Source organism: Anopheles coustani, chromosome 3 (genome assembly GCF_943734705.1).
Source record: "Anopheles coustani chromosome 3, idAnoCousDA_361_x.2, whole genome shotgun sequence".
Lineage (NCBI taxonomy): Eukaryota > Metazoa > Arthropoda > Insecta > Diptera > Culicidae > Anopheles > Anopheles coustani.
Window position 1 is genome coordinate 52172200 of NC_071288.1, and position 10294 is coordinate 52182493.

The window sequence follows — 10294 nt, forward strand, 5'->3', positions numbered from 1 at the left end:
AACAACAACACATCTAACAACCACCGAAATTCAAACGTCGGAGAGGCGGAGAAGGTTCTAATGAAATTTAATCAAAAGTTTCCCAATTTCAACCCAGTCCAGCGTAAGTTCTTTTTCCGGAAAAGTTTACACCCAACAATACGCTCCCGCTTGCACTTTGCACCATCCGATTTTCCAACCGGCACACTCCGGATTCCTACAGGCAAGATTTTCCCACGTCGCCCCCGGTTGCGCTTCCAGCGTTACCCTTTCACTGCCACCGTCGATCGACCGAATTTTCCTTGGTTGTCGGTGGTTTTGCTTCGGTTGTGGAATTTGTTCCTTTTCCTCTTATATTTTTTTTGTTGTTGTTTCTTTTGGTGGTCGATTCGGTTTGTTCTCGTCCATCGGTTGTTATTGTTTTTCGCCTCCGGGGAACTGGATGGTTTTTTTTGTCGGTTTGCTTACGAGCAAACTCCGAGCAACGGGCCTTCTCCCTGCTCTGGTTTGCGGCTGTGTAACGATGGCGAGGGAAAAGTTGTTCGATCTTTTCCTGGTGACCATGTCCACCGAAAACCATTTGTGGGTTGTACACTTTTTCAACCATTCTGCCATTTCAAAAGTGCTTTCCGATGAAGAAGAATCAACTGTCGCTGACCTGACGAAAAGGTACACCCTGATTCACAAAAAAGATGGTTTAAAACTTTGTGATATTTTTTGTGGGAAATAGTATTAAACATGGCCTACCTCTAATGGTCATTTGTTTAATTATCTTTTTTTTTCTAACCATAACTCTTTTTTCTTTACCACATGTAACAAACTCAAACCTCAGCCACTGTGAGCTTAACTGCCATCCCAGTTTTTACCCCAATACTTTAGAATGTAATTTGACTGTCAAATTTACCTCCATCGTCATGGGTAACTCCGAACCAAAATCTCAACAAACTGATTCTTCGGATACAATAATAATGCGATGGATGCACTGGCCATATATTCATATATTACAGTATTATTTATCAAAATGGAACGTACCAAGCGTACCGCTAGTTACAAGCTTAACTAAGTGCTGCCACAAATGAGTCCGAAAAGCAGCCACCTGGAATACTATTGTGGGAAACATTGTCACTAGAGTCAACATTGGACAATTAAGCATCCTTCGCTTATTTAACACCTGAATGGGTAGCTGCCGAAGCACTACAGTTCGTAAATCTAATCAACACTTTTGAGTATTCCTAGCTGCAAGGCACAGTCTAGGCGCTATTTGATCACTCGCATTCGGTTCATAAGTCTTCACTTCTAAACTAAAGTTTTTAACTAGCAATGCTCAACAGAAAAATAAAACCGATCAGTTTCCGACATCTACAGCATCGACTCAGCAAAACAGAATAATAATAATCAGAAAGCCGTAGTAAAATTAGTGTTCGAATCGTCAGAGATTATGTTCGGTCCATCCTTCCCGATAGCTTTAACAGCGTCGAGATGTGCGACGGTACTTGGAACACTCGTATATTCGTTTCTCTTCAGCGAACCACAATAAGCTTCAGGCGATCAAGGGGACATGGAATGAGCATGTTTCTGATAATTAAATGAAATCAAAATCGAAATGAGCGGTTGATTTTCTCGCGGCTTAGTACCACGCCTGGTTCAACTAACCAAACAACGGTCGGTGGACAATTTGGATCATTGTATTCTATTTTTTTATCATTAGCACTCAATGTTTATAACCGTATTTTTGTTTATAATTGTGTTCAAACAATCAGCTACAGCGTCCTAATTTATTTTCGATACATATATTTTTTTGTTAAAGTACTTGCCTTACCTTTGTTGGGTTCCGCGTTTGTTTACATTATTCCAACGTGTATTACGCTTACATTTTAATACTTCATTTAAATTTGACAATAAATCAGACAAAATATCTAGAACCGTGATTACAACACACTCTTCAGCAGGACTACCGCCACGAGGGTGTAGAAAAGTTCGTTCCAGTACATCGCGCAGACTGTTTACTCAGTTGCTTCCAATGGTGCCTTCTAAGTATGACGTAGTCGCGCAAAAAGTATCGATACAAAGCCATTCGCCAAGCTGGTGGAACAGTCTTAAACTATATTTTCACCAAACCATACCTGAATCGATCACTCAGTTTCACTACAGTTTCCCGATTCACCATGAAGTCCACCGTTGCGATTCTCGTGCTGTTCACGGCAGCATTGCTGGGCGGCGCTAATGCAGGTGATTACCTCCAATTCGGTACCTTGATATACGCTCGGCTACTAAATTCCATGTTTAATCATTTATTTTAGATTGCCCGGCAAACAGTGAATTCACCCTGTCGTCGCCGTGTGACTACGTTTGTGGCAAACCTTGTGGCTTGCAAACGGTAGAATATAGAAATATTTGTCTTTGCGTTGAAGGCTACTTGATGAATCCTAACACTAACCAGTGCATTCCGGAGAGGGAATGTACTGCTAACATCCCGGATAACACACCTACTCTCCGCAACGCGGTCGGTTTCCAATTCGCGTGCTTTTCATGATAACAATCGTGTTTAAGATGGTTTATTTCAGCATTGTATTCCAAATAACAAGTGCGCATCAATAAACATATTCAATGACAACTTAATTGACTTTAATCAATATCACATCGGCTACACAACTATATGTTGATTGTTGAATTATATGGCGCACTGCGTTTCGTGAATATGTACTTTTATTTATAAATACATTCAAATCGGAATAATATTGAAATAATGAGAATCTGCACAGAAATTCTCAACACTCCGAAAAATTCATTACAAATTTATCATACAGCGTAGGTCGTTGGTTGTCTACACTGGCTAGTTCAATGTTCTATAGCAAGCATATCAAAACGGGATGCGATGTTAACGGCACGTGGAGCAAAAAAAAAAACTCAATGTATCGGAAAATAACAAACGCACACGTCTAGACGCTTCCAAAGACGTGGATTGTTTGATCAGGTGCTTTCCCAGCCCTTGAAATTTCGAAAACACGTCCACGCAGCACAGTCCGTCTCGGTGGCGCTACCGTTCCGCAGTGTGACTCAATTAAAATACCTACGATCCTAGCGTCGAGCAGTTTCCGCTGAAGAGTGTACATCGAAAACTTCCGACAACATGAACCTACTGGCGATCGGCTTAAGCGTGTTTCTAACGCTAGTTTCAGTGCAGCTCCAAACTGCGTTTGCTGCAACAGCCGAGGACTGTGACCCGATGTACGAAGATTTCACCCTCACGGCGGAATGCGACTTCAATTGCCAGAACGTTTGCTCACCGGTCACAAACGTTTGCCTTTGCAAGTTTGGTTACCTGCGAGACTTGACCTCTAACCTGTGCGTCCCTGAAGATCAGTGCGAACCTGCACCAGAAGCAATCACCTTTGGATGTTTGGCAGAGTAAAAATAGAGCAGCGGCTATCTTTCACATGATGTGATCAATAAAATCAATTTTTCTAACTTTAAACAAGGTTGTTTTGTGTTGATTTAAAATTTTGGAGGTTTTTCAGCATGACGCACAAAAAGATAGATTGGTTCTGCACCGTGTGTAATTCGATCTACTGCACGACTTGATGAAAGCAGATTGAATGTTTTAAGAAACAATAGTTCAGTGTACCCAACAACTATAGTGAAATGTGTAAACCATAGTAAAATATGTATGTGGAAGGTAAATTTAACAAACTATCGCAATGGCTATTAATAACCATATACAACATTAAATCGAGAATGAAGATGGACAAAATGTTCCACCGGTGCCTTTTTAGTATTGGTTTTTTTTATTTTCATTTAACGAACATTATTAGCACTGCTCTCACTAACATATCGTCGCACATTTTAAGCCTAGTAGATCGTGTTAGAAATTTATCTGCTGGCTGGATGCTAAACCATCCTTAAGGACAGGATGTGGCTTTTATACAACGACCCTTGACGAACTCTCGGACGAAACCTGCCTTACAGGTGCACTTATCGCTTGCCTTATCTCCTGGTGTGTAAGTGCACACCGGTGAAGCACAGGTCGGCTGGCAGCTGTAGGAGAAGGTAAACTCTTCGAAATCGGGACAAACTTGTATGTTTGGAGCGGAGATAGAGAACGCTGTAGCAAACGAGAAGGGTTGGTATTAGTATGTTGTAAAACTATTTACTATCGTCAAGCAACCCGTCTGCAACTTACCAACATTACACCAGGCCAACAGGAGGAACAACGAACACAATTTTCCGTATAGCTGCATGATTGTCGCTTCGAATTCGTTTGAACGGCTCTGAATTCGTTCGCATAGCCGCGATCCTCGAATTTATTTCCACCAAATGGCTCTCGCCTGTGACTGATATCAACTGAACAAACAGTCAGTTCCAAATCTAGCGAACAAACGTCTTCTACGCATTACAGTGTATAAGAAATCGCATGCTGACGCATGTATAATTATCTGTACGAATATTGAACAATTCTCAAACACTTTTAATAGTGATCGTGTTTCCAAATGTAAACTTAAGTACCACCGTGTAACCAAAAGAACACGTGTTCTTGTGTGGGACGATGTACGGGCGACGACAAAATCGGCCATTTCACCTTGGAAACTTTGTACTAAAGTTTTACTATTGAGAACGCCAAATCAGCTGTAAATGTGGCAGATTTGCTTTTATGAAGGAGAGCAAGTATAAACAAACTGCTAAATCTACTCACTGTTCTGATTAGAAATGAATGAAGCAGAAAGAAGCATGTAAAATCTGGGTTATTAAAGGTTTAAAATTGTTGCGTTTATAAAAAAAAACTTTAAGAACAGTTGTTGGTTTCAGGTGGTTTATCTTTTTGGCTCGAACTTAAAATTGAAAACTTTTGCGTCTCTGTCCATGTCAGAAAATACAAACTTTGAATTTCACTATGATTTCATATCATTCTATCGAAAATAAATATAAATAAAACCGAAAATTGAGTAACAACAAAAGAATAATTTATATTATATGGCCCAAACCTTCTCCCATTTTTTAAGAATCTAATACATGTTTTACCCGGCTCGTGAAAAGGTTTGCAGCCACTGGGTTTGATCGCATTGACTCGTGCAATGACTATTGCATAACCAAAAGGGGCCTAAGCCGTTTAGTACAAGAAAGTACTAATCCATGAGCGTCTTCAAGAAAAAGAATCTGTAAGAGCTTTTATGTTGTTGCGAGTTGTTATAGAATGGTTAATGATTTTTTGCTTTGTATTTCATTAAATCATCCTCGGGTTATTCTCTCGATGCTATTGTGTCATATTGCGTTTCAACCTATCAGAAAGGCCGATAGCCTGCACAGAAATAAGTGACGCGATCCGTCACGCAGCATTGTTACATATCTTTTACGGAACCTGTTTGCTTTACACAGGTGTGATGCATTCCTTGGCCCACCATCAACATGCGTTCACAACGCGTCATCGCATAATATTCAGTGTCACCGTGTCCCAATACGAACGCAACATCGGCGATCACCGTAGATCAATGTCACTCGGGCTGATCGGAAAGCCACCTTGACCTAGTGTGTAACACGCACACACACACACTCGCAAACACTACACCAGTTTGCTCTCTTTTCCATCTTCCGGCAGACCATCGCTGGGCTCCACCATCAATCGTCAACACACGCATAAATCACAACGACCTTTCAGTTGGTCAGCGTCTCGCAGCATAGCTATTACAGCATGCCTTCTTGCCGGTATACGGCTTTCTTTACACACGCACCAGCGTGGTGCTGTCGTTGCCGGTTCGACTCGATGTCTGGCAGGTAAAGACTCTTTTCTACGCTTGCCCGCACAAGTAGCAGAAACTTTCAGACCCACAAGGTGATCGTCGGTAATGCAGTTATTTATTTTTTAAGTGGTTGCACTCAGGCCTTAGAAAGGTTTCATCGCGAATGATTTTGAAAATTGAGGTTATTCATACTAATAGTTCAATCGATTTCATCACGCAAAGCTACTGGTTATTAGAAGCTTGAGAACAGAATGGAAAAATCTTAAAAATGTATAATAACCAAATAGTTGGTTTTATAAAATGCACTTGAAATATGTATACTGCAATTTTAAATACAATACTATGCATATACAATATTAAACCACATCTGCTCACGCTACAAATTGCATTTGAGCATTCAGCTAGGAATATTGTCATTTTTATTGATTTATAAGCGTACAATATGGCAGTCCAAATCTATATTTTGAAAAATAAGCCACAAACAATTTTCCAAATGTACCGACAGTGGGTAACTATGTTTTTCATTTTAAACAATCATAAAAAAAAACCCATTGACCGTCAACAAGTTGAATGTACTTACAGACAGGTCAAAAACGTCTGCACAACATCAACAAAACCTTCAGCCATATCGAACAGCGACCCCTCCCTGGACCTTCTGAAGCTGACCTTGAACAGGCGACATTCACATTCTCCTGCCCTGACATTCATAGCGCAAGTTGGAGTTCACCACAAGCCGCTCCATCGTTGGCAAACCGCGGTACAACTGTGGGCGGCTTTCCTGCGGGCCAGGGCGATCGGGGTTCGATCGGTGTGCACGGGCGACCAGCGAAAAAAAACCGGTCCCACCGGGCTTACGGCTGCCTTGCACTCGGCAAGCTTCTAGAAATCATTGCTCATTGCATAAGTCATCCGCCGCGCACTCTGGAATCTCCCGACGCCCGGGGAGATACGGAGAAGACTTCGTACCCTGAACTGTGCACCCGACGCACCAGCACCGACTCATGGCTCATTGATGTATCCAAGAAACGTTGCAGTGGAAAATTTCCTTTGACGCATTCGATACTTCCGGAAGTGCGTCCACACTTATCCTGATTTATACTTTTGTTCTAAGCTTCAGCTGAAGTTCAGGATGTAAATTGTTTAAATGCTCCCAGAATTATTTATTCTGTTGTCTATTTGATTTAAAACCATAGGAAAGATAAATCGAATTAAGCTTAACACAATAATTCCTTTCACATATAAATTCAGTGCTCTCAATAAAATGCTGTTTTAAATGCTTTTATAAGAATATATAATTGGGAATTCTATGCATGGGTCCAAATAAGTTCTCTTTGGTTTATGTTTATTCGTTTTAGACTTTTCAAATCACTCCATGTGCTAGAAATATATGACGCAAATATTGTATTTGTTTTTTTGTGGGTTGAAGAGTAGTAACAAAGCTCTTTAAATAAACAAAACTTTTTAGGATTTGCACTTATGTTTTAATGAACCTTAGAAAACTTAATGTTCTTGATAATATGTTAATATTCTAAAAGTACATCCTTGATTATGTAACTGATAATTTTTAGGATTATTCTACAACGTTAAACGATTGAAAATGAAAATACTGTGCAATTAATTTACGTTTGTTACAAACCACACAAAAATGACATGCAATTTTCCGATGGCATCCTGCTGCTGCCCGATGGCTCGGCACAACCCTTAACTCCGATGGAAAAGTCTACCCGGGGTGAAGAGGGCTACATCCACCATCACCACCACTACCACCAACATCCACATGACACAGCACTATTTGCGATCGATCTGATCGAGCGATTTCAACGCGGTGTGCCTTTTTTCCCTCACCTTCCTCATTATCGCGTCGTTCAGCTTACGTTTGCGCCAGCGGAGCGTTGCGTTCCGTTCCGTAAACGCCTAGTGGCATGAGCCGACGATCGTTTGTAACCTCAGAATCGACTTCCCAGCTTCTCCACCCTCCGCCGTACGGTTTCTCCCCGTCCTCCTTGGGGTTTTTCGCGATCGCCACGCCAAACCGGTGCGATTCACGCCGACCAGTGCTCACTTGGAATCGGTCGCGAGCGGTCGATAGTTCTTTCCAGCTGGTCCAACGCGTCCGTGCACGCGTCGCGGTTTCTCAGGTTTGCTCGCAGGTGTTGGTCTTGGCTCCGTTCTAGCATTCTCACTCGTCCAATTGTGTAAGGCCCTCTCGCGGTGGGGCCCTGATTGGTACCGCTAGGTTTTTTTATTCCTGCCCCGGACTCGATCGTATCGGCGCGAGCGCAATTAGGTAGCAGTGCTTTGCGTGCAATTTTGTGTGTGGTTAGTAGTTTCCAACACTAGGTGCCTCGCCCCTTGCCGTGCCAATTTTCCCGATCAAAAACACAGAACGCGCCGACAAATAGGTGAGAAAACGAACTGTGTTCTCGAACGAGTTAAAGTGGAAACACCTTCCGGTGAAACCGGAAGCGGAACCATTCGGTGTTGGCTGCTCAACTGCTAGGTCAGAATCCGTCAAATCAGAGACTTCCGATCGCACGCAACCATAATGTTCCCAACAGATCGTTGATCGATGAATGCTAGTGAGAATTCGTATTGCAAGCTGCGTTCGAGGGAATTACCAATGGTTGCCAGATAGCTAACGAATCCTACAGACTCCCCAAAATCCCAGCGAAGTACTCCAGATAGGGGAAAACATCTTTCGATAGTGTTGGCGTTGTCCAGGAAAAGCTTAATGTCAAAATTATGATATGTATTCGATCCTTACACGATAAATTGGTTATGCAGATGCAACGTTTCCACACGCGGAGTGCTAATGAACGTGAATATTTGTTTTCTACCAATAAAAGTGTATATATCTCAAAGTGGCTCCAAACAATGAACCCTAACCCTCGTCTATCATTTTTCACCGGTAGCCAAACCCTCGAAATCCGAAGATTCGGATAAAGCCAAAAATCTGTTTCTATCAGTTTTGTTTTTTTTTTCAAGAGGTGTATGGCCTGGTTTAATTTTTCCTCGTTTTCATACCGTCTACATACGCTCGCGTTTACTCCCTTGTAATCAGCCAGTGAAAGGAAAAAGGCTATTTTTCGCAAATGCACACGGTTTGCGATTGGCTCATTAATCCGGTGTGGGTATGGGCGGAAAAACTAGGCTCTTTTGAGCAGGCGGGCGGGGGGTGGAGAAAACCAAAGAATCAAATATTCAGCCAGCCAAACCAACCGAAAGGAAAATGAAGCGCACCGCGCAGAATGGAAAGTGGAGTAATAAATTTATTTTGTAGGCGCTGTTGCTGCTGCTTCTGCTGCCACCGTTCGGTTAGAGTGTACAGTGGAGTTTCAGTGAAGTGTACACACAGTTTTGGCCGAAAAAGCAAAACACGCTCGGCCGTACCGACGCCCTTAACGTTCGTGGACGGGTGCCCATTCGCTGCCGCAGACCGCCCAGCCGTCGACAAAGGAAGGTGAGTTTTTCCATACCCTCGCCGAAGGGCACTTGTTACTGCTTTGCTTTGGCTCGCATGAAATGCCGAAGAGCGGTTTTTCTTTATTTTTGTTTAGCAATAATACGCAACCATGGGCAAACACTAGACCGGTCGAACTTTCAATGACGGGCGGGATCGAGCTGTGTCGGGTTGGATGTAGGATTTAGTTTTTTGTGAAGATCACGTTAAAAACCAGTTCCACGGTAATAAACTTCGATAGAAATTGTAAGAAAAACAAGCCCCTACCGAGGCATTCGTAATAAGTCTGCGTACGCTGCTCCATGGCATAAATTATTCATATCGCACCGCTAAACGTAGCGTGAACTTTTTATGACAAATCTCGCCGGATTTCCCTCGAATCGTATCGTTACACTAAGCAGCAACTGCGGCGTTAAAACAACACAGCAAAACAAACCGTTTCCGAAAGGCGTCTTGAATTCACTTCCGAACGATGATGGTTGAGGTAACACCAGCTTCCGCCATTCCAAGCTCGATTCACGGCCGTCCAGAAGCAGCCAACCTTCGGCGTACGCTTTCGAGAGCACCGAACACGGTTCGTGGCACTGCGGGAAGTGGTAAGGGGAATAAAGTGATCGAACAGACGCGCCACAGCGTGCGGCCGAACGCGTCATAAATATCCGCAGACACGGATCTGGCTGGTGCTGGTGCGGCTTGGTTTTCACCTTCTCACGAGAAAACACATGTACGCCGCTCGCATGACGCATTGTCGTCCACTTTGGCGACCCACAGGCCTACATGAATGAAACCCGATCACCATCGGACGCGCGGAGACGCAAAACGAATCTCCGAAAAAACAAAACCGGCTCGCGAAACGAACGCCCGTTGCCATGAGCGAGTTGAGCGAGCGCAAACCCGCGAGCAAGCGACGAACCCGATCATTAGTCAAAGATGAACGTGTTTGGGCTGTTGAATGTGCTGGAACAAATTGGGGAAAAAAAATATCACACACGCACATGGTACGATCTGAAAAGTGCCACCGAGCCGATTGTGCCCCAAAGTGTAGCCCGTTGTGCTAAAATCTTCCCTCTTATGTCATAACGGGACCGAACGCATTCAATGGTCGAAAGCCTCTTCCAGTAGT

At 43.0% G+C, this 10294-nt stretch overlaps 1 protein-coding gene across 1 annotated transcript; it reads left to right on the forward strand.

The window, feature by feature from the left end:
* Positions 1-3109: 3109 nt before the first annotated feature.
* On the forward strand, positions 3110-3391 carry LOC131262656 (chymotrypsin inhibitor Ani s 6-like). The gene has a single exon (XM_058264712.1). The coding sequence runs from the start codon at positions 3110-3112 to the stop codon at positions 3389-3391; it is 282 nt and encodes a 93-aa protein (XP_058120695.1).
* The last annotated feature ends 6903 nt before the right edge of the window (positions 3392-10294 follow it).

What these genes read in the sequence shown, in the direction of transcription:
- LOC131262656 (XM_058264712.1), top strand. Translation starts at nt 3,110, where the DNA reads ATGAACCTACTGGCGATCGGCTTAAGCGTGTTTCTAACGCTAGTTTCA.